Source organism: Mauremys reevesii, linkage group 12 (assembly GCF_016161935.1).
Source record: "Mauremys reevesii isolate NIE-2019 linkage group 12, ASM1616193v1, whole genome shotgun sequence".
NCBI classification, from domain to species: domain Eukaryota; kingdom Metazoa; phylum Chordata; order Testudines; family Geoemydidae; genus Mauremys; species Mauremys reevesii.
This window is the reverse complement of record NC_052634.1, coordinates 410,016-433,869: the sequence shown is the minus strand read 5'-3', so window position 1 is coordinate 433,869 and position 23,854 is coordinate 410,016. Positions and strand designations below refer to the sequence as shown.

At 43.6% G+C, this 23,854-nt stretch overlaps 2 protein-coding genes across 10 annotated transcripts in view; one reads left to right on the top strand and one right to left on the bottom strand.

The window, feature by feature from the left end:
• The window catches only part of TRAPPC4 (trafficking protein particle complex subunit 4), a 13,345-nt gene extending 1,800 nt beyond the window's left edge, over positions 1–11,545 (top strand). Inside the window, exons 4-7 of one of the 4 annotated variants that reach the window (XR_005586692.1) lie at positions 1,465–1,591; positions 2,365–2,694; positions 9,295–9,448; positions 10,857–11,545. Coding sequence is in view for 2 of the 4 variants with exons in the window: in XM_039496526.1 (XP_039352460.1) it covers positions 1,465–1,591; positions 2,365–2,443 (206 nt within the window). In the remaining 2 variants the exon portion in view is untranslated. Of the gene's footprint in view, positions 1–1,464; positions 1,621–2,364; positions 2,850–9,294 lie in introns of those variants that run through there. The other 3 variants (XR_005586691.1, XM_039496527.1, XM_039496526.1) reach the window with 3 other exon arrangements.
• Positions 4,579–23,854, bottom strand: SLC37A4 (solute carrier family 37 member 4). 6 transcript variants are annotated; one of them, XM_039496517.1, is made up of 11 exons: positions 23,717–23,768; positions 22,209–22,314; positions 18,713–19,213; positions 16,551–16,783; positions 14,417–14,660; positions 12,746–12,904; positions 11,747–11,832; positions 9,290–9,403; positions 7,676–7,741; positions 6,368–6,506; positions 4,579–4,974 (listed from the first exon to the last, which is right to left on the bottom strand). In XM_039496517.1, the coding sequence occupies exons 3-11, from the start codon at positions 18,858–18,860 to the stop codon at positions 4,808–4,810; spliced, it is 1,356 nt and encodes a 451-aa protein (XP_039352451.1). In that variant the 5' UTR covers positions 18,861–19,213; positions 22,209–22,314; positions 23,717–23,768; the 3' UTR covers positions 4,579–4,807. The 6 variants fall into 6 exon arrangements, with proteins under 6 accessions (XP_039352451.1, XP_039352450.1, XP_039352453.1 ...); XM_039496516.1 differs by having other exon boundaries at positions 22,209–22,336; positions 23,717–23,734; XM_039496519.1 differs by lacking the exon at positions 22,209–22,314 and having other exon boundaries at positions 23,717–23,854.

Below are 23,854 nucleotides of genomic sequence, written 5' to 3'. Positions count from 1 at the left end.
CCTGCTTCCTGCCCCCATAACTCCTCTTCTGAGGGGAGAAGGATTACTGTACAGGGAGCTGCTCCCCCATCCACCCAACCCCTCTGCATCTGGACCTCCCATATCTAGATACCCCTGCCAAGCCTCACCCCATACACCCAGAACCCCCCTAGCTCTCCATACCCAAACCCCACCCCCTTGAACTTCAACCCCTGCGTCTGGAGCCCCCTGCACCCAGACCACCCCCCACTGAGCTCCCTGCACTCAGACCCCTACCTTGATGAGCCCCACCCTAAGCCTCCACATCGACCCCCATGCCAGTGACCCCCAATTAGCTGCAGCCAGACCCCCTTGCTCAGGCCCCGCTCCCACAGCACTCTGACCCTCCTGCTCGGTCCCATGCACCCAGAGCCCTCTACTGAGCCCCCACCCACATTCACCTGGAAGCCCCTGCAGAGTCCCATTGCCCCTGCCTCTGGAAACTCTTCCCCAAGAGCCTCTGTGCATCCAGATCCCCCGCTGAGCTGCCTGCACCCAGATTGTCCCACACAGAATCCTCTCACCCCATACTTGGATCCTGGCTGGTTGAGCCTGCCTGCCCGACACTTGGTGTACCTGGCTCAGAGAGCCAGGCCCAGGCCTTGTGCTGTGTCAGGGTTGGGTGCAGCCTCAACACTGAGCCTGTGTCCCTGGGGGGGGAGGCTGCAGCGTGCTCCCCACTGCCATGCTGGAGCCTCTGCATTTATTTATTGGAAAAACTTGCAGAATTTCAAAATATTGTGTGCAGAATGCCCTCAGAGTATTTATTAGACTTGTATATTGCTGCAAAAGTAGTGCTTTTGTGCTTGATCTTTATTCATATGGTATTTCTCTGAATTAGATTTAGTTCCTCTGGATAGAGGCCCATCAGCTGTTTGTATATACTTCTGATGCTGTCTAACTGGATACTGAAATAATTGTCTTTTGCCCCTTTCCTAGTGCCTTTTGTCCTAAAATGGCAAAGTACCTCCCAAATATGAATTAACCCCCAACTGCTTACTCACCACCCAGGAATTATCCTCTTTACAGCAAGGGAAATTAGCTTGTCTTGTCTATGCCTCAGTTGGCCAACATGTCTTTAAAGTCTGGATTCTAGTTGAGAAATTGCAAATAAAACCTAGCCTGTGCTTGAAGTGCAAGATTCCCCTAGAGGTGCTCAAGTGTATAGGCATGGTAGCAATGTTACAAAATATGCTGTGCTCTAGAAGTAAAATCACCCCCTGAATGGTAGCTTGCTAAAATACACTACTCAGTCATTAATCTTTCTCTATATAACTTAAACAAACCAAGGCACGTTTTAAGTATTCTTCAAATGGTGTCAGCTGCTCTCCTGTCCCTCCTGTAAATGAGGCCTCTTCAATTATATTTGGGAATATATTTCATAGTAGTATTACCTTTGCAGCTTGCGTGTAGTCTATGCTAATGCTTCTTTCGTTATGGCTCCAGGGATCAAATTTGTGGTGCTTGCTGATCCACGGCAAGCTGGAATAGAGTCCCTTCTGCGCAAGATCTATGAGATTTATTCTGACTTTGCTCTGAAAAATCCTTTCTACTCACTGGAGATGCCAATCAGGTAGGGAGTAGGCAGATGTGTAGAACAAGGTACGTAGCACTTGCTCAGCTCTCCACTTTGAGAGCACTGTACAACCATTAATATGACCCCCTTGTGGAAGAAAAGACATATTTATTTTAGAGTGGGGAAGCAGACAGGTGATTTTACTGTCTGAGGTTACTTGGACAGTGACAGAATTGGAAGCAGATCATGTCTTCCCTGAGTCCATTCACTAAAAATAAACCTAAGCTTGCTGGGTTCTCTTTTGACCGGGGCTGCTGACTGGAGTTCTGCTAGCATACCTGACTACGTTGTGCCGTAAACAAAAACTAGTGTCTGCGTCAATCAAAAATCTAACTTTTTGCATGATTAAACTAAATTCCATAAGGAGGTTCAGCGCTGCCACGTTCTTGAAGGTCTTCTAAGGACACCAGTCTGATTCCTGTCCTCTACAAAAAGCTGGAGGAAACCTCTGGAGTTGTTCCATTTGAGCAATGTGACTTGCTCTCTCGGCAGGGCCCCTATTGCACTTTTAACCCTTATTAAAGCGGCAATTAAGCTTTGTTTTTTAAACTGTTTTGGCATGTCAAATCGGAAAGCTGAACTCAAGCTGCTTTGTTAATCAGTCTTTTGATTCAAAAAGTTGCCCTTAGCAAAGTATGGAAGAGAAGCTGGTATAGGAATGGGGCTGTCTTCGAGCTAACGGTTCGATTAAAAACACCAGTATGTTTTAGGTTGTAGATGGAGATTTTTGTCACCCAATTCTGATGCCTGTATTTCTGTGACTATTTCAGGTGTGAGCTGTTTGATCAGAACTTAAAACTTGCTTTGGAGGTAGCAGAAAAAGCTGGACCATTTGGACCAGGATCATAGGACTTTTCCGGTGTCAGTACTGAGCCTCTCCTCACTAGACAGCCTTTCCAGGATTCTGTCTCTGGCTACAGCAGCCAGAGAGGAGGTCATAAGGTCCCAAACTGCTTTTGTCATCTTCAGAAATGCTGCTTTATTCTATGGGTGTGGAATCTACCTTTGCCTAACACTGAATGTTATTACAGCTAAGAACGGGCATACATGGCTGAAGCTGTGATTGCAGCTCTAATGCTCTTACTGTAACACAGAGGAAGGTAAGACACAACATGGTGGTAAAACCTCAGTTATACTCCCCTTGTATGTATGTATATATATATTAGTTTTTCTCTGCAGCTTTAATTTATGGCTCAGACAAATGGTTACTTTGAATGTACAAGTAAAACATTCCCTTAAAGTGTGGATAGATTAATTCTTGGACTGGATGCATTCACTCCTGCTAGAGCTAGTATGAATTAGTGCAAACATGCAGCCTGGTTATTGTCACTTTGGTGTTCTGTTTTACCATCTGAAACCATTCTAGCTTGAGATGCGCTTTCCTGTGCCCAGAACCCCAGTGGAAGGCAATACTTCAGCTTACCTCTGTGTAAACAAGTATCAGAGGGGTAGCCATGTTAGTCTGGATCTGTAAAAGCAACAAAGAATCCTGTGGCACCTTATAGACTAACAGACGTTTTGCAGCATGAGCTTTCGTGGGTGAATACCCACTTCTTTGGATGCAAGGCGTGGAACCGTAGAAGTGGGTATTCACCCACGAAAGCTCAGGCTGCAAAACGTCTGTTAGTCTATAAGGTGCCACAGGATTATGGATTTCAACCAGGGGAGGTGGCTGAAATTAATAAGGAATAAAGTAAAAAAAAGTTCCTTTGTGTCTGCACAGCTGTTCTGAGGAATAACAGCAGGAAGGGCACCATAAAATGACTGCTTCTGACTAAGGCTGCTCAGTGTAGAAAGAGGAATGTCCTGCATCCAGCACTGGCCTCTGGGCAAGAGCTCCCCCTTTTTTCTTGATCCCTTTGCCCAAGAAATCTCATGCTCCCACTGCAGTGCTCCATTTTTATTTCCCCGTTGGTAAACAGTATTTCTTAATACTCATGCTTAAGTATCAAATGTAGTTTACTTTTGCACAATATTTAGCCATTTTGTTAGGATTGACAGAACCAATCTTATGTCAAGGTAGCTTTACAGTGGTGGCTGCTGCGCTTCTTGCTTATCTACAGGCATTCTAAATAACTAAAAGCCTGCAGAGAGAACACACAAAAATCCCGATAAGAAAAGTCTGGTAACATATGACATATTTACTACCAAGGAGCAATGGGCCTGCCAACAAGCATTCATAATAGTAAGCAGCCCCTATGTTGTAGTTTAACCTAAAAATGCTGTACCTGGTTCAGCGAACTGGAGCCATTAGAAATTTAAACTTTCACCTGACAATATCCTGGATTGTCACTTATACAAATTTACAAACTAATGATAAAAATCTTTTAAAGACTTTTCTAGATAATGCAGAAAGAGAGGAGCTGTACAAAGTGTGTATGTGTCTAATGCTGTTACTGCATACACGCTTGAACCAATTTCCTTGGTACCCCAGGAAGTATTATTCTGTTTGGTGGTAACCATCTGTTTTGCAGTTCACTAATACTCCGAGGTTAGCCACGGTGACTTTTTTAACAAGAAAAAGTAACTGTTGTACAGTACTTCCATCTCTTGAATGGAGTTCCAAGGACTTTACTCATTTGCCATTACTGAAAAGGGAGCCATTTTGCTGCAATGGCAGGGATCTGCAGAAATATGTGGACCAGTAACTGTTCAGTCTCTGACAATAGCTGGGGAAGCAGTGTTTTGCTTTAGTAATAGGCTAGCCGTCTCTGCTTCTGGGGAGGGGGAGACAGCAGGTAGCTCATGGCAGAGTAAGCTGGGTCATAGCTGCACCTACAGCAGCAAGTGGAGGTAAATGAAAATAGGTTCAGTGGTGGCTAACGCTAATATTTCTGTAAGCAATGAGGGTGAATTGAGTGTAACACTACATCTGAGGCCAGCAGCAAGAAGGCTAGGCAGGTACCATATACCAGTTTTCTGCAGTACTTCTAGCTTAGCAATCAAGACTACCGGTACTTTAAGTAAGAGGTCAAGTGAGGTCATGAGATGTAAACTATAATTGAACAACCACAAATTGTGTAGGCATTAAAACATAAGCCAATGAAGATTTTGTGCCTTTCTAAACAGGAAAATGACTAAAATTAAATGAAGTTTTGATAAATATTCTGCTCTAGGTTGCATTGGTAGGAAACTCAGTACCAGGCCAGTGAGTAGTCATTTGCCATCCCTAGATGGCATCTGGAGCATCCTTAGTACCTTTGCAGCTCATCTTTAGTCAATCTTCTTGGGTACCCGACCCATCTTGGTGCGGATGTTCCGTAACAAGAAAAAGGCTATGGTGCTGATGACACACGTTATTTCAGCTACCCAGAAGGCTGTGGCCCAACTGTAGTGCTTGGCTATAGTACTGAAAGGCAATCCAGCCAGGAAACCACCAACTGCAAGGATAATGGGGAGAAGAGAACAGAGTTAGAGTCCTAATAGGAGCAGAACCTTACAGTTTCACTTACTGACAGTGTTCTTTATGCTGGTCCCTGCAGTTATAAAAATGCTTCAAACCAGATAGCTTGAGATATTTTAAACAAAGGACAAAGCACTAATAACAAACAGTAGAGAGCAATTCTGTCCTGCCTGGGGAAACAGAGCTAGTCACTCAATAGCCCAGACTCTTTTCTTGGGGTCACTCCTTCAGGGTTCCTCAGTGAATGGGCTACAGCCACACTTTCCTCCACACTGGAGGTTTTTACTGCCAGAAAACTCAGGGGAGCAAGTTATTCCTATTCAGCTATCACAGAAGATACAAGTTTTGTGGTTGCAATTATCTTTATTTACAAATGTTTATTATGAAAGCAAGCAATGAGTTGCAACCTGTCACGGCGCAAGCAGCTGATATACATATGAGCCCTTACCTGCTACAAACTTTCTGCTCTGGCAAAGCTTTTCAAAATTTGTACATATGGAAAATGAAGTCTCTCAAGAGGGACAGACAATTAAACAGTGCAGTGTTTTCACTTGTGACCAGAAATATGTCTGATCCAAAAATACAGAGTTAAACACCACTGCACTTTGGGGAAGTCTGGATCCAAACTTCAACTGGACCATCTCTCTCATTGTGACCCAGATGTTATAGGGACTCAGGCCTGCTCCAGATCTCAGAATGTTGGTGGCAACTCCTGGACTACTGACTTTAAAAAAAAAAAAAAAAAACTAGAAAGATCTTAAAGAGAATATTAATGTATATGGACTGTTTCCCTAACAAGTTAACCCTCCGCACACTGGACTGGTAAAGGCCCAGGTTACAATGGTAAGGACTTTTAACAAGAAGTCTTTAAAGGTGATGTATGATGACCAGGGTCCCAGAAGGTCCAACACAAAAGATGCACTTCGCATTTGTCCATCTTATCCATCCCTAAATCCAACCCATTAAGAATATGGATATCTGCAGTCTCTAAAGGTTTTGTACAGACTGCAGTCTTCAATGGGGCCCACAGAGCCCTTCTTGGTGGGCAGCAGAAACAAAACATTTTGAGAATCAAGCATGAGATTAGGGAAGTTGCTCAGGGACAGTCTTAAATCTTCAGAGACCCACTTAATTTGTTGAATAAACAGACTCACTTGCACAGCCATTTGCTTCCAATTCGCTCAGCTGCGCTGCTTGAGACACAACCTATCATTAAGTAGCAATTAATCTTATCAAGAATATCAGAGCCAATTTGAAATCTCATCTTGCCAGACTAAGATCATCAGGAACTGGGGCTTCTTGCTGCTACAGAATAAAGGTTCTGAGGTTTGTTTGAGGTTTTTGTGTGAGGGAGAGGGAGTATCACTCACCATTGGCCAGTAGTGCAACAATAGCATGTGAGGTGCCACACAGGTTGGAAGGTGCGCTCTCATTTGCTATCACTCCAAACAATGCAATTGGTCCATAAGAAGAAAACCCAAAGATGGCTCCTAGAATCAGTATCCACAGCTATCAACACAAGCAAAAAGAAATCTGAATGGGATCCCTAAATTTGACTGCTATTGGTTAGCCATTGGCTAAATGTATAAAGCCCTGTCTACAATACATTTCAAACTGAACATTTGTTCTGGCTGATGCTGCTTCCCTGGCCAGTGGATATAAAGTCTAATCATGTGAAACAGTCTGCTCTGCCACACGTTTGTAAGATGGTTTATAACTGACTGCATCCCTGACTGCATTGGCTAGCACATTATCAGCTTCCGAGCAAGAACTTTGTTTTTATCTTTGGTTCTGAATAATCACCTGAACTGTCACATAGCCAGGTCTCAATATGAAACACCCTAAATAGGAAGATGTGGTTGCTGTGTTTTGTCAAAGTTCTATTCAATGAGCTTTAAGTTACAGTGAAATGACAAAGGTGTTTACTGCATAGTAGTCTTTTAAAAAATCATTCTGAAGAGTGTTGGTTAAAGGGCATTATAGTTGCAGAGACATGTTGGTAAAGGCATTTATACCTGTTTTGAGGCATCCCCATTATTTTGTCAGCTGAAAATCCTGCAATGTTATATTAAAAGGTAGTCTGCCTGAACATGGACTCTAAGATTGGAATTTACACCAACAAAAATTAGCATTGAAAAGTACATAAGCAATAGCACCAATCTGAGGCCCATAAAGGGTTTATAATTCTTTGCCCATCTTAAAACTTTCCATCTGAGGATCACAAAATGCTGTATAACTATTAATGAATTAAGCCTCAACATCCCTATTGGGCATAAAGTGTTATCTCCATCTTACTGTTTGGGAAACTGAGGCAAAGAGGAGGATGGGAAGTGATTTGCCAAAAGTCAAAGGAAGTCAATGGCAGAGGCAGGAATAGAACACAGGTCTGGAATCCCAAGTCCTATGCTTTAGCCATAAGACTTCTATTAATAGTTGTGCAGACTGATTATCTCATCTAAAGAGTAAACATCCCCAGAATCTATCGGTGTTTTAGTACTGGTTTTATTAGATTGTCAGTTTAGTAATATGAAATTATGAAGCTTCTTTCAGAAAACTTACAGCACTCTTCATAATGCCCTGGTTATAAATCGTGTTGAACTAACCAACCTTTCAGAGTAGGAAAGAGTCAGTAAAAGCAGAAACAGGCAGAAGGGGAGAGAGAAAGACAAGGCAGAAACCTCTTGTTCTGTTAAGCCTGTGAGGACAGCGAGAGGATGCAAGGCTACAATCCAGAGGTCGTTTTCCTGAGAGAGAAGTGAGGAAACATTAAAAAGGATAGAAGTGAAATTCCATTTGTTTGGCAACCACCAGGGAAAGAGAAACAGAACATACAAATATCAGGGGTTGGTGCAGAGAACTGTCAAACTTGCTACTAACAAAATCCTCACCACTAAAAGGGATACCATCAGCTTTAACACTTTAACTACCTGAACACATGGAGTTCCCACACTGCCCTGCATAGTTAGAGTTCAAACTTACCACCTTCTTGGAGTTTGATTTCATTGGAAGTTGAACCACCACAACATAAACCTCAAATAAACTTTCTTCCTGTCATGACTGTTCCTATAGCTTCCCTGCAGAGACAGCTCTGTCTCAGAGCCCAATTCCCTTTCTCCTGGCAGCTGATTCCACCTCCCTTATATGCTATTGGAGCTAACACGCAGCAGCACTTGCCACAAGCAATCAGCAGTACTTACTCACAGTTTTTTGCAGGATTCTAATTCCTGCCAACAGGGTGGCTCAGCAGAAGAGCCTTTATCCCTGCCACCTTGTTACACTATTACACACAACACATCAAATAACTTAACTGAAAGAGAGCAGAGGAGACATTTTCTCTATTTCAGTTTGTTTACTTTGTACATTTAACAGCACTATGTATAGTCAATTTGACTCTGCAGTGGAAACAGTCTCTCCTCATCTGTGGGTGTTTCACACAGCAGAAGGGAGAGGGGAAAAAAACTAATTGTGAAAATAAAATCACCCAAATTAGCTAAGGACTCTGGGGCAAGCCTAGGACCCTGGAGCTATTTTTAGTTGAGTTAGTGAAACTGACTACATTTCAGGCTGTCAATGCTTCTTTACATTTCTCAGCTGCAGATAAAACCCATAACTTCCAGACCAGACATGGTGGTTCTGAAACAGGGCTCCAGAAAGCTATACTACTATCCATTTTATAAATCTGTCAAAGAGGATGCCCTGGAATTTTATACAGTCATTTACAAAAAAAATTATGAAGTCGGGGAAGAGCTACAGGTTTCAACAGAGTCCCAGAAATCATTATTAGTGTTTGAGCATGCTTTGCTAAGAGCTAGACTGAACTCTTTCAGATGGGTTTGGGTCTCCCTTTATTTGATCAGCACTGAGCATGCTGTCAGTACTCAAATAAAAAAATAATGTGGCATCAAACTTGTACCATTTTTATGGAGAACTTCCAATGCCATAACACAGGAATCTGCTCCTGTAACCTATGCTAGTCAGTGCCTGAGTGCAAGAACATTCACCACCATCTAAATCAATGGTTCTCAAACTTTTGTACTGCTGACCCCTTTCACACAGCAAGCCTCTGAGTGTGACCCCTCTTATACATTAAAAAACACTAACACCATTATAAATGCTGGAGGTAAAGCGGGGTTTAGGGTGGAGGCTGACAGCTCGTGACCCCTCATGTAATAACCTCAACTCCCCGAGGGGTCCTGACCCCCAGTTTGAGCACCCCTGATCTTAATGAAACTGATCAATTCTTCTGTCACACCACATGGTGCATGAGAATAAACTGCTTGTGTATGGGTTACCTTAGGAGAGTCACTTGTGATTGTGACCCGGAAAAGGTACATCGAAGCAGACATTCCCGCCATCATGGAAAGCAGGAGCACATGCCGAGGATTTCCATAACTTGACAGACCCACCTGTAATACATATTGGAACAGAGCGAGAGAATGCACACAGAAAATGTGAGTTACTAATGCCAACTGATTCACAGAAGTTAGGTCCAAAAGGGAGTGATGAGCGGCATAACATCACATCACCCAGTAATTTCTGCTTCAATCTCATGACTTCTGTTTGAGATACAGTATATCTATAAATTAAGACTGATGTCTTTCCAAAAGACTCCAAATGACGTGGAATCCACTGTGTCCCAAGGTCAGTTGAACCAGTGGTTAATTATCCTCTCTGACCTTACTTTTAGTTGATTTGTCTGGCTTCAGCTCCCAACCACTCTATTTCATTATGCTTTTTTCTGCTAGATTAAAGAGGCTTCTTCTTTCAGAAATCTCCCCAACGTAGGTAACAGTATTTGTAGTGTAGACCATGATCAAGCCACCTCTTAACATTCTTTTGGATGCACTAAATAGATTGAGCTTCTTCAATCTCTCACTAAGGCATATGTTCCAGATCTCTGATAATTCTTGTAGCTCTTTTCTGAATCCTTTCCAATTTTTCAACATCCTTTTTGCAATGTGGACACCAGAACTGGACAAAGTAATCCAGTAATGGTCACACTAATGCCACATTCAGAAATAGCACATCCAGTGCTTTCCCCTCATCCAGAGCCGGTTATCTCGTCTGAAACTGTCTGTGACCCCACAGCAGCCCTGTGTGCCCTTGTGGGCAGGGTGTTGTGATGAACTCTACTCCTGGGGGATTCTACCGCATAGAATTTTGTCTTTTCCCGCATAAAATAAATTTTACCTAAGTAGTGCTGCAGTTCTGCCTTTTGCCCACCAGAGGCCGTTGTGGGACTAGAACGCAGCAGGATTTTCTGGCGCCACAGCGGCCTCTGGTGGATAAAAGGAGGAATTGCCGCACTTTGGCAAAATGTTTTTTAGGCGGGAAAATTAAAAATTATGCGAGACGGATGAATTTAATTCCCGCGCAGGCATAAAATGGTAACGTTACAAAATGTTATAATCTAATCTGGTTTGAGTGACCTATATAAATCTCCTCAAAGCTTCTTCCTTAGGGACACCAGAGGCGTGATTTAATTATAGGGCTGTGATAAACTTGTAACAAAACCGGGCAAAATTCACCTGGTTTTCAATTTAATTAAAAAACTCAATCCAGACCTGCAAGTCTTTGACTACCCTAGCCGAGTTTTAAATCAGGTGAACTACTATTCTGGGTGGAAACTGCTTGTTCTAACAATTTCAGGTGAGGTTTCACTTTGTGTTTTGGGGTTTGTTTGAATGAGAATCTGAGAGCAAAAGTGAAGAGGTGCATACCCACAAGAAGTGAACTGGAGAAGTGGGGTTGCACAAAACTCTGAGAATGAAACCAATGAGCTCTAGATTAGTGTATATTGGTCTCTATATTATCATGTCAATTAATGTGTTTCTCATAGGTAGCTTTATATCTTTGCAGAAGTGTCTACTAATCACACGAGACCAAGATGACGTTGGAAAGTCTCAGCTAGTGATTTTCACAGTATAGACCCATTTTTGTGCTGCTCTGCTTTAAAGTAATGTTTATTATTTCCATTATCTAGAAAGGGGCCCCAGCAGGAGTTTTGCCATAACACAATCTATGTTATGCCTCCCCTACTCCAACTGAATGCTAGACGGTGCCACTACTGACAGCAGTAAATCCCACATTACCTTCACTAGTACAGGACTCCAGCATAGCAGTCCTAGGCCTCTGACCACACCCATCAGGCCAAGTTTCCATATGCTTGTTGACTCGTTGATTTGGAAATTATCAAACATGTTAATGGACTGGACCTATAGCTCTACCCAAACTCTTTGTATAGGGCAGACCCTGGTTTGTATTTTGCAAAACCACAGCAGATCAGATACAGTTTCAGACAAACATCAGAAGTTTCGGGGAGGCAAGGAACAGAAAATGATTTTGAGAGTGACCACCTCTGGTATGGTGTGTGCCCATACTCCCTATCTCCACTGCTGGGCACAGAGCATGCAGACTGGGACTTTCAAAGAAGCCTAGATGAGATAGGCACTTAACTTCCATCAGTCTGTTGGAAAATCCCAGCTGTTTGAAAAGTTTTTGTATCTTCTGAAGTGTTTAGAAAGAAAAAATAAACTAATTTTAAAGTGTCAGTGACTCTGCATCAGCATCCCTTGGCAACCCAGGAAGGTTGCATTTTATATCCTAAGCGTGACAACCTCTCACCTTTGCAGTTCTCTCACCCCTGGGACTTCCAAGTTCAGAGTTACCAGACATTCCAGCTATTGCACTGAGATCTACCAGCTTTGCTACTGAGAATAATGGAGTGGACAAGGTTCCAAGCTACTTACCCGTGCTACTGCTCTGTCAGAAAGGTACCCAGCAGCAATGCTTCCTACCAGGCCCCCAATCTCCAAGGCACTCATGTAAGAACTGCCTAGAGCATAGGATAGGGGAGTGGTTAGACAATCAGGTCCATGGAGGAAACACCAAAACAATTTCTTATTAATGGTTTATGTTTGTGCACAGGGAGCAGTTCAGTATAAAGGCGGTATCAGGGAGAATGGAGTAACTAGCCCTAAAATGCTTACTTTTGCCTTGTCTCTCAGTTTCCCCAGTTCTTCTCAGAGCATCTGATATTGTTTGTTGTTTTTAGTTGAGTAGTGTTTGAATTAAGAGCTGGTAGGTAGTGCCGCACCAACAGCCCAGGAGACTGAAATTCTCTATCCACAGAGCAGGTGCAAACCAGGCAGGTTATTACATGTTGGGGAGGGGTCATGAGCTGTCAGCCTCCACCCCAAACTCTGCTTTACCTCCAGTATTTATAATGGTGTTAAATATATTAAAAAGTGTTTTCAATGTATAAAGGGGGTTGCACTCAGAGGCTTGCTGTGTGAAAGGGGTCACCAGTACAAAAGTCTGAGAACCCCTGATCTAAGAGGACCCGTTGGGGTGAGGTAAGAAGACTGTTCAATCGCCATGACTTAGTCAGTCCCTGGAATCTCTACAAAGGAGCCAATTTGTGCCCTTTGTGCTGGGGATTAATTGGTCTTGGACACTTGGTCATTAGAAACTGGTCAGACACACAAACTGATTTCATATATGCCACCAAATAGCCGATGAGCACTATTCGTTAACTACACACCTGGGCTGAATTTGAACTTGTGACCTAATGAGGAAGTGCATGCATTTCTTGACCATTCCCCTGTTTCATTTAGTAACCCTAATAATCTGGACTGGTATTTTCAAAGGCACTCAGATGCCATTAAAATGGGAATTGGACACTTGCTCCTTAAGGCACCTTTGAAAATCAGAGCCTTAAGCTTTAAAACGAGTCTGTTGTGGCTTACCCACAAGAGCAGACTGTCCTCTTTCCTGAATCAGGAAGAGCTGACCCCAATCCGTACAGCATGTCTTCACTCCAAAGACAACCAGGTAGCCAGTCGAGAGTACCCACAGATATGGCGAGAGTAGCAGCTCCGCCAGGGTGCTGTCATCTCTGGATGAGCCTGAAAGGAGAATTAGTAGAAACAGCATTACATCGCTTGGACATAGCAATAGGACACAATCAACCCAGCAGTGGGGTAGGATGATCTGTGAGCAGATTCTGCGTGCAGTGGGAGCAGCCTTGTAACAGTAAGGCTTTTCTAAGTGTAGAAATAGTTCATAATAACTAGAGGTGATCGGCCTTGCTACCACCCATTTGCTATGTACAAAGAAACCTGTCCATGGTATTTATTCCACTTAATTAAAAAGCTCACATCAATAAGCTCCATTTTACTCTCCATAACTCTGCTCTCTTGTGGTTCCCAGTGAACACTTCCAACAGAGAATGTTGGAGAACATATTGTCTGCTCTTCCAGATTTTGTTTCTAGTCCTCTTCACTAGTCAGTGAAAGAAGCTGTGTACATCCCACAAAGGACATTGCATTTAAGCTAGCTGCTCAGTTCTTACATGAACCTGCCAGTTATGCATGCTAACACTCATATCCCCAAAATACATTGTGGTAGGAATTATGTTCCCACGACAATTATCAAATGCCAATTCCAGCAGCAAAAGGTTTACAGGGTGATACAGAAGTCAGTACTTTAAATACGTTTTTGTAGGCTTTTAAATCCAGTGACAGTCCCTGTGTTGCAACAGCCCTCCCGCCCTTTTGCTCTCAAGAGAAGGATCAATTCATTGGACATGATGCAACATTTATTAACTAGATGTCCTAGTTCAGGACACCAAATGTTGAGCAGAGTCCGCTCAAACCAGAGGTCAACAAAACAGGAGGCAGAATTCTCTGTTTATTGGAGATGTGGGGACATGCCAAAGGCAGCACTTCTCTCTGCTGCTCAGTAAGGAACAAATAATAATGCTTTGCACTACAGCCCTGCGTGGGATTAGCGTAGAGTGCTGCAGCGGGATTGGGATCCTGCAGGTCCCACAGGGCCTGCTGCCATAATAGCAGGAGTGGCTGGGAGCAAGATTAAAAATAGTCCCGCAAAAGGCTCTACTTTGCCCCTCTCTGGCATGGAGGATCTCAGACCATGACATATATAATTTAAGACCCCAGGGGAAACAGAAGAATATTATCATAGAGACATTTTATAGATGGGGAGACTATGGCACATAGAGCTGAAGTGACTTGTTGAGAGTCCCATAGAGTCAGTGGCAAAGCTGGGAATAGATGTGAAAGTGGGTTAGGATCTTTTCCTGCCCTACAAAACTCCATTAGAAGACAGTCCTTCGCACAATCCAGGGCACCAATACTTTCACACTGCGAGACACACATGACACACAGAAGGTATTCCCTAACCAGGATACCTCAAGTGTTCTCACAGTATACGACTGTGAGCAGGCCTGGAGTTAAATGCTGATGAGCACTAAGTTCACAAAATGGGAAGGGCTTGTTCCAGCACCAAGGAGCTGGAGGGACATGCAGACTATTACATTTTGGTACAACGTCTCATCTCCTCTTGCTCCTCCTGCTGCCTGCACTCCTTAATTGTAAGATGAGGAGTCTAATGCTCACCTTTTTTCCCTTTCATGGTTCCTGGTTCAATCTTTGGTAGCCCAACGTCTGAGGGCTCATTTTTAATCAGGACAAGACAAACAAAGGAGGCACCCACGCAGATGAAGCCAGAGACGGACAGAGTTGTGCGCCAGTCGTAGCGCAGAGCCATCAGAGCAGCAACAATGGGACCCAAGCCACCAGCCAGATTCATGCTGGTGGAGAGAATTGCCCACCACGTCCCAAACTGGGAAGGCTCAAACCACTGTGCAACAGGGAAAGAAAGAGAGTGTGAGCAAAGTGCCATGGAATGGGAATTACACTCAGATCCTAAAACCTGCAGTTAAGTCTCTTGGTGGACAATTCAGATCCTAGCAGACAGAGGTTTATAAAACTAGATTGAAAAATATTTTACTCTTCCATCCCCTTCCATCCAAGAAACTCAGAGCTTTTTGCAAACATTAATGATGTATGCCTGACAGACCCCTACCTTGTGAAGTAGGTCAGTATTATTCCCATTTACAGATGAGGAAATGGAGGTACAGGAAGTTCTCTAACTCATTTGATGATGCTGTCATCCTGAAAAGGTTTGCCTGCTTTGTACCAGATGAGGGGATAAACCAAGGTTTCGGCTTGTAACTTTAGGGCCCTGATCCTTAACTGCAGTGGATGCTGAGGGAGCGCCGCACAAATTGGGCCCTTGCTGACAGAATGAATGCTGTGACTCAATCCTGCTTCTAATGGAGTCAATGGTACAACTTCCATTAATGCCGAAGGGAGTAGGATCAGGCCCCATGTAATTCAAATACTTCGTTGACAATCTTCTGGAAATGTTATTTGATATTTTATCTTCATTTTCAGTGAGCTTCCCCCACTGTGTATAAACAGCCCTATGTGAAAGGCATCTTCCTCCCAGCTCCATTCATTGACCAGAGTATAGATCAGAAGAAGCATAAAGACTTTATGGAGAGAATCCTCATATCCAGGTGATTAGTTGTTCAGTCCTCCATCTCTCACGTGCACCTGTCCTCATTTTTACATATCCCATTGCCAGGATTAGGTCTTGCACAGAGACAGAAACAGGACTGCTGGTTTAGAGGGAGGTTCCTACCAATGTTCGTATGGAAGGAAGGGCGTGACCTTCTCCATGGCAGCGCCTTCTTTGGCCCTGCCTACAGGGAACCATAGGTACCAGCCCCTAGTTTCATAATGTCAAGCTTTATTTCTTCACACTGCTAAATTATCTATTTGTGGCTTTTGTAGCTGTCTAAACAAACACACAATTCAGCAGAGGCCCTGCTCACACAGTGTTCCGTATGTCACTTGATATTCTGTGTAGGCAGACTGGATTTTCTCTCTCTTAGGGGCAGAAGGGATACATATCATTCTCCCAAAATATCCTGAAATGCAACATGATCTGGCTTGTGATTTATAATTAATGTGCCCACTGCCAGTTCAAACCAAACTTTACTTATCATTCATTCTTTCAGCAGTGGACAACTACTAGAGCGAAGAGGCTATGGTGCCTCTGTCTTCACAATTCAGGGGCTGGAATCCAGCAACTGGGGTTTCTTATGATTACAAATTCTGCTGCTAGGGAGATTTAACAAATTAACCAAAATCAACAACCAAATCTTCATGCTTAAAACAAATGAATGGAATAAATAACTCTCCAACGTGAGTATTCTTGGCTTAACTAAGCAGCTGGAGGCATATGAGACTCTTATTCCAAGAAGGGCAGGGGATAGAGCAGCTGGGAGTTCACCCACAGACAGCATGCCTGGAGCCCTACCTATACTGCACTTCCTGCGAGAAGAAGTTGGAACAGCTGTGAATTCACCTATGGTCCCAGCACAAGGACCCCTGCAGTGTTCTCCATACAGTACTGGAAGAAGTTAGGACAAGTGCTGCTATGAACTTCACACCGAGCAATCATTCCTGTATCATCCTCTATTCAGTGTCCCCTGGTCAACACTTAATTTGTAATGAGAGAGATGCCAGGGTTCAAGCAATATTTTACTTTCATAACTGACGCAGCAAGCTCAGAAGTGTTGAGCCAAGCCTGGCCCTGGCAGAAAGTAAGCACTACTCCTGGTGTTTAAATTGCGTACTGCAACCCTGCCAAAAAAAAGGGGGATTTTCAAAGTATACTTACTTTGCGCAGTACCTTCCCACATGGTGGCCACCCCAGTCCTTGTGCCAGCCCATTCAGGAACCACAGCCCTGAAAAGACTGTAACAGTAGAGCTCCAAGAAAAGACAACATTGACTACGCCCACCAGTAGAAGGCCAGATGAGAAGAGCCAGCGGGCACTCATTTGATCAGAGAGGACTCCACTGATAAATTTACTGATAGCATAGGCTGCAGACTGGCTGCTAGTGATGAGACCTGCAATAAATTAGAAACCAAAGGCATACTTTAGTAACACATTTTATAATAAGATGGTTAACTCAGCCATGTTCCTACTGGAGCACATTCAAGGAGTTGTCATTCAGGCACAAATCAGTTCCACTAGCTATTAGAATGACAACAGCCTTCTATTTGGTTGGTTTCCAGAAAAGTATTTCTGTAAGCAGGATATAGACTTTAATATTATTAGTACCTGAAGTGAGATATAAATAAAAACTATGGAAAGCAGTATTTTTTTTTTCTTTTCAAAGCACATAGAGATTTCTTTAACTCCACCATAGTTGTGGAGACTGTAAGTTTATAGTTTCACCAAACTACAGATCCAACCATCCCATGCTGTTTGTAAACCATAAAGCATTGAGCACAAAGAATGATATATACAAGAGGAGACATTAGTGCTACCAATAGGCATCTCCAAATAAAGTGTTTCCCAATCTCTTTAGGCAACTGTGCCAGTTTACTGGACTAAGGACTTGTCTACATGGGGAAAAAGTCCGAAACAACTAGTGTGGAATAGCTATTCTACACTGGTTCCCCTTGTGACACTTTTATTCCGCACCAAGGGTTAATCCATGTAGGATCGTGTGTTTATTAATTGAACTCCCATATAGATCCACCTGCACTGCTAACATTTTGTCTCAAATATTCACCTTAGGTCAATGCATTCTGATAATCAGCATAACAGATCGTCAATTTAATCTTACTTTCCACACCCAGCACTGACACATGAAGGACACAATAAAGTGCCAAGCTATTGAAATGATTTAAGGTTTTTTAGGCATTAAAGGCTTATAGTGGTTCACCAAGACTAGAGGAAACAACTGATTTTTTCAAACAAGACCATGTTTGGGATGTTTTACCTAGCAAATCTCTCTTAATCTACTTGAGCCCCAAACCAAATGCCATCCCTGATCATATTTCAACAAGGGCTCTACATTTGTTTCATTAAGCTGTAACTGGGGTTACAGTGTTTTTTTCACTACTCATTTTTGGAGGAGTCCATTCAGCTTAATGAATCAAAGAGAGATTGCTTTCAATTGTATGTGTTGCTTGGTTCTGAGACTGTTTTGACATAACAAAAGCTTCCAAAATGTGAGATCAAGTCTACAATATCAGAGAATAGACAAAATTACTTCATAGGCCTCTTCCATTTTCTATTTCTTCAACTGTTGCTGATTAAGAAGTGACTTTTTGAAGTGAACATTCTGAACAATTAAAGGAGACACTTTCATGTCAATTAGGGCCAAAACACCCTACTAAAAAAATTCAAACTCAACAGAAGTCTCCCTTTGGATCTGTAAAAATTCCTACAAAAACAAGGTGTTTATGTGTTTGTTCTTTAAACAAACACTGTAGCATTTTTTTAGTGCCTCAGATTTACAAAGGGAAATTAACTACACACAAAGTGAAATTAAATTATTTTGAATGACCAAGCTGAGTAAAAATGCAACAAATGAAACAGCTCCAATGGCAACAACAGTTAATTTTAAGTAATGTAAGTGGTATAACCAAGGAAGAAAATCTTTTTAAAAGATACATGGATTTTTAAATGGGCAGTGTCCTTTTTAGATATTATAACTCAGGCACACAATGCATTTACTACCACTTCAGATTTTTTGACTACAAAATATAGACCAAACTCAACTTGCCTTACTCACCTGAACAGTCTTACTGAAGTCAGTAGCACTATAGGCACTTGCATGAATAAAGATATACAGATTTGGCCTAGATGTTAAAGATGGAGTTTTTAGGGCAAAATTAATCAAAATTCTACAGTAGGTGATTTCTCACTTCACTTCTTCAGATGGATAGAACATATATTTAATGTATAGATTCTGGTAACACAAAATAACCAGATCTATACCAAGAGAAAACATGCACAAACTCTATCACAAAGAAAGTTCTTACCCAAGTCATCTTTGTCCAATTCTATTTCCTCCATGATTGAGGGCATTACAAATGAAAATGTTTTTCTATTGAAATAGTACAGTGTGTAGCCAACAAACATGGCAGTAAATATCACTGTTCGGTAGTAACTGTAACCCTTATCCACCATGGTAAATTCAGAGTAATATCTCCAAAAAAGAAAAATCCTGTTGATAGGAGGATTTGTCCTGCTTTTTAAAAATTCAGCTCACAGCTGTAGTGAATAGTTGTAATAAAAGATTTTAAAAAATAGCAACTGCTTGTAAATAAAAGTTGGAACAAAAGAGCAGTTTTGAACGAGGAAAACAGCAGCTATCAGGGTGTCTGAACAGGAGGCTGGACTCTCATCAGAATTCACATCCTGGGGTATTTTGCAGAGCTACAGCTTTGTTGATGTTCTCTTTTCTTCTCCGTTGTGTTTACAGCTGCTTTCTGGAGAATGATTAACTTAGGGAACTCGTCATTCAGGACAAAACCATCAGCCTGCAGAAAAAGAAAAAAGTAAAGTTAGCTTGTGATAAGCCACACTATACGCAAAGTGGAAAGATTAGAGGAGCCTTGCTCAGTAACTCTCCTCTGACCTCTGAACTCAAACAGGACAAACTGAAATCAATCAATCCCTTTCCCAGAAACAATCTTAAACTAGATTCACTACAAGGAACAGACAGGGTAGATTAAAGCCCTGCAACTTCAACAGGCAATCTGCATTTAGTTTCTGATTTCCTTTTCAGTGACTCCACAGGTATTATATAGCTGTGACCTTCTCTGCTCTTTTAGCTGGTTCAATATTACAGAGCTAGCCTCTCCCCACTCTAATGAATATGTAGACAGAAGACGAAATTTAATCCAATCTGAAGGATGCTAATGTAATAAGCATTTCCAGAAACAAATTAAATGCATCTTCCAAGATAGTTTTGTAATTCTCTTAGTTAATGTTATTTTCTGTGGATAAAACACAGATAATCACCCACCTAAGACTGTGTCACAGTCTTAGTCACATTTTCAAAATCTGCAAGTGATTGCATGGATCTAATTAAATCCCCTTTCCTGGAATCTTCCACAGATATATTTACAGGCTAGATAAAGTGATGCAACTATAGCTGAGCAACATATTCTTGTATCTGGAATAGTAAAGAAAAAACTTTGGGGGAAGGGAGTGCAAAAGAGAGACAGATGCAACAGGACAGAAGACTTGTTGCCCTGTTCTTTGCTTTTTGTCTTGAACCATTTATCCCAGGTGTAAAACCACTGAAGTCAACAGAATTACACTAAGATTACATTTTGAATAAGGACTCATTAATAGAGACAGAAGGATAATTGGGGCACTAATTGCCTATGACTACATAATGAGGCCTGAGAAATAATGAATGCAGAAATTCAGAGAGCAAAGGGATGTGCAAAACAATGAAAAGTAGTCAAGCATGGAGTTCTGATGCAAGTCTTCAGCCCATAAGCAATTGCACAATTTTTGAACAAGGAAAGTGCATTCAAGCTCATTTTGCATTTTGGAGTGCAATCAATACTTCAAAAGAAACCAAAAAGAAAAGATGCCCTGACACTATGGGGATAATACATGAGCAGCACCATGGAAAGAAAATCTTATGAACTATGAAAAATAATTTTTAACATTCATATGCAGTTACTCATCTTCAAAGTACTTTATAAACATAATGCTGAGAATATAAATTCCTTGCAAATGGGGCAATATCTCAATTTATATACTGTACAGCACAGCGTACCAAGTCGGAACCAAACATATAGTAAAATAACAACAACAAAACATAAAACAAACACACACACAGACACACACACCACTTTTAATCAGGTTTTTTAAACTTCTCCTTTGAGTTATATTCAAAAGTTGGCATTGTCTCTGACTGTTGAACTCCTTCGACTGACATCTCTTGGCGGAGGTGTTCTTAACTGAAAGTGGAGGTGAGAAAAATGGGCTTCCTAGAAGAAAAAGTCTGATTTCATACCAAGAACATAAGGCCTGGCCAGCCAGTTTGTAAAAGCTGTGCCAACTGTATAAGTTCTGTGGGTCTTCATCTTCAAGGAGTACATCAGTACAGTGCTAGAGCATCACCGGCAGCAACGTGCAACCACATTGCTTGACAGCTGTGGAAAATGGGCAAAGGCTACCACATTCTAGGTGCATACAGCTAAAACCCAGTAAAAGGTGGTTCAAGATACTGAAGGAGGATGTGACAAAGGTCTGTGTCAGATTGGAAGATGCACTTGATGGAAACTCTTGGAGACAAAGAATAAGTGCCACTCACCCCAACTAATGGGATATGGTGAAAGTGCAGAAGATAGGCTTTGAATCAGTTTTTTAAAAATTGTTCTCCTTTGAATTAGATTAAAAAGTTGGTCTTGTCTGAAGACTGGCACTTCCACAGATAAGCTCCCAGCAAGCATGGAAAGTCTGTAGGGAGCAGCAGTCCCCTCTTCAAACATGAGGAATGAGGAACATTTTGACTGTATAGTTTAAAAACACTTCTCACATATTTTCCCCGTTAGGGTTTACTTGATTTTAAACGTAAACTAGAAACCTGATTCTAAATGTAAGAACCCAGCAAGGGAAGACTCCCTCAAATTTTCAGCCAGTTTTACAAACATCTGGCTCTTCTGATGGGCTTCGCTGTGTTTTTCAATTAGACAATTAAAACTTCATTTCATTCCATCTGTCACAGCTTGACAGCCCTGCCTGCTTCAAAATCAGCCCACACAGAAAAGAAAAGCCACTCAATTCTCTCTAGCTATGCATTTCCCACATACCTATCATTGTGGTTTCTAGGCATTATTAAGTATGTAACAGCCATCAGCAAAAAGTATGTAGGACTATATGGTGCATGTGATATGGTTTGATTCACCAAGACTGAGCAGTATGCAATGCTACCACACTGATGAAATGGTTCATTTTCCATTGTAACAGTGAACACTATCAGCCCATGTTACTATTTGTATTAAAATAGCACCTAGAGGCCTAACTGTGACCAGGGCCTCATCATGCTAGGCACTTCAGTAAGAAACAGTGTCTATACCCTAAAAAGTCTAAAAGCTAACCTCTTCTTCTTTCATGTCCACTATCCCGCCTCCAGCAGCAGCCAAACCTGATATTTCTGAAGAAGTTGAGCAGCCCCACAACACAGCCATACAAACGGGGATGAGGATTGGGGGAGGTTCCTTCCAGACCCCTCTTGTGAACAGATGTTGTCTTTAAGAAGGGGACTCGTATAATGGTTCATTAACTCACCCAATCCCTTTAACAATCCATCCACAGTATTTAAAACATTACGACATCCTGTTTAACTAAGACTGGGATGCAAAAAAATTATGCTGCCCAAGTCTGATATCATTACATATACTGCACCAGAAAGTGTACCAGGCACTTTACAAAGACACAAGTTCCTGACACCAGGAATTTACTCTAACAGAGACATTATTCTTATCCATGGTAACATATTAATTTCCCTACCTGAGCATGGAAAGTGTGAAGTTCAGAGCAAACACTGAGTTAGCTTTGAGCCCAAAGAACTAGATGAATGGTGGCACCAGGGCAGCTTGCACTGCTGTAACTGGAGCTGCATCAATACAGATAAGGGTCTGGGGTTGGGAGGGGGCAAGAACTAAATATAAAAGTCTCTTCAGCTGCTCATCCTTGAGGTGAAAGCTCACCCAGGAAATGGATATCAAGCAAAATGCCAGAAAGCAAAACACTCCTGCTGAACTCCGGAGGAGGGCAACATGGGGCAGACTGCAGGCTTTAAGTGGGGAAAGGGACTTGTGTGTGGGTGAGGTTACATGCCAGCCTCAGGAAGGAAGTCTGTGTATGCCTGTGGGGTTATATGCCTGAGAATTGGTCGGGGTGTGTGTCACATGGGTAGGTGGGGGGGGGGGTATGATGGCTGGGGGCCTGTGGAGCGGTTATGTAGTTGAGCGGTCCATGAGGAACGGGGTTCCGTGGCTGGGGGAGGGAGGGCTCGGTGTATGTCTGCGGGGTCTGGCTGGAGGGGTTCCGTGGCGGGGGCTCTCTTGGGGAGGAGGGCTCGGTGTATGTCCGCGGGATCTGGCTGGAGGGGGTTCCGTGGCGGGGGCTCTCTTGGGGGGAGGGAGGGCTCGGTGTATGTCCGCGGGGGTCTGGCTGGAGGGGGGTTCCGTGGCGGGGGCTCTCTTGGGGAGGGAGGGCTCGGTGTATGTCTGCGGGGTCTGGCTGGAGGGGGTTCCGTGGCGGGGGCTCTCTTGGGGAGGGAGGGCTCAGTGTATGTCCGCGGGGGTCTGGCTGGAGGGGTTCCGTGGCGGGGGCTCTCTTGGGGAGGAGGAGGCTCGGTGTATGTCCGCGGGGTCTGGCTGGAGGGGGTTCCGTGGCGGGGGCTCTCTTGGGGGAGGGAGGGCCTGGTGGAGGAGGGCCCATGGGGACAGGGAGGCGATGAGCCTGAGGGGGGCTCGGTGTATGTCCGCGGGGGTCCGGCTGGAGGGGTTCCGTGGCGGGGGCTCTCTTGGGGGAGGGAGGGCTCGGTGTATGTCCGCGGGGATCTGGCTGGAGGGGGGTTCCGTGACGGGGGCTCTCTTGGGGAGGAGGGCTCGGTGTATGTCCGCGGGGGTCCGGCTGGAGGGGGTTCCGTGACGGGGGCTCTCTTGGTGGAGGGGGCCCATGGGGACAGGGAGGCGATGAGCCTTTGGGGAGGGGGCTCGGTGTATGTCCGCGGAGGTCTGGCTGGAGGGGGTTCCGTGACGGGGGCTCTCTTGGGGGGAGGGAGGGCTCGGTGGAGGGGTTCCCTGGGGGACAGGGAGGCGATGAGCCTGAGGGGGGGGCAGTCAGTGTGTGTGTCTGGGGGAGGCCACCAGCCACGTGGCCTATCTCGCGGGGAGGATACAGGAGTGGCGATCGGAGCGCGGCACCCCAGCGGGGCGAGGCTGCCTGGGTGAAACCCCCGGAGTGAGAAGCCCGAGGAAGAGCTGGGGGTCTGACTACCCCCCCCGTACCTCTTCGACCGGCCGCTTCCGCCCGGAAGTCCCGCCTCCTCCCTCTACACACACGCCGCTCGCCTATTGGTCAGCAACCGTGCACGTCACCAGCTCTGCCAATCATAACCGACGATAGGGCTCCTCGGGATCTACCGG

Excerpts from the sequence above, each read along its gene's own strand:
- SLC37A4 (XM_039496519.1), bottom strand. The coding sequence starts at position 18,860 with ATGGTGGATAAGGGTTACAGTTACTACCGAACAGTGATATTTACTGCC. Across the intron at positions 14,661-16,550 it reads GTGGGAAGGTACTGCGCAAA|TGGTTTGAGCCTTCCCAGTT; the intron begins GTAAGTATACTT and ends CCTGTTGCACAG. Across the intron at positions 6,507-7,675 it reads CAGGCTTAACAGAACAAGAG|CTGTGGATACTGATTCTAGG; the intron begins GTTTCTGCCTTG and ends TTGTGTTGATAG.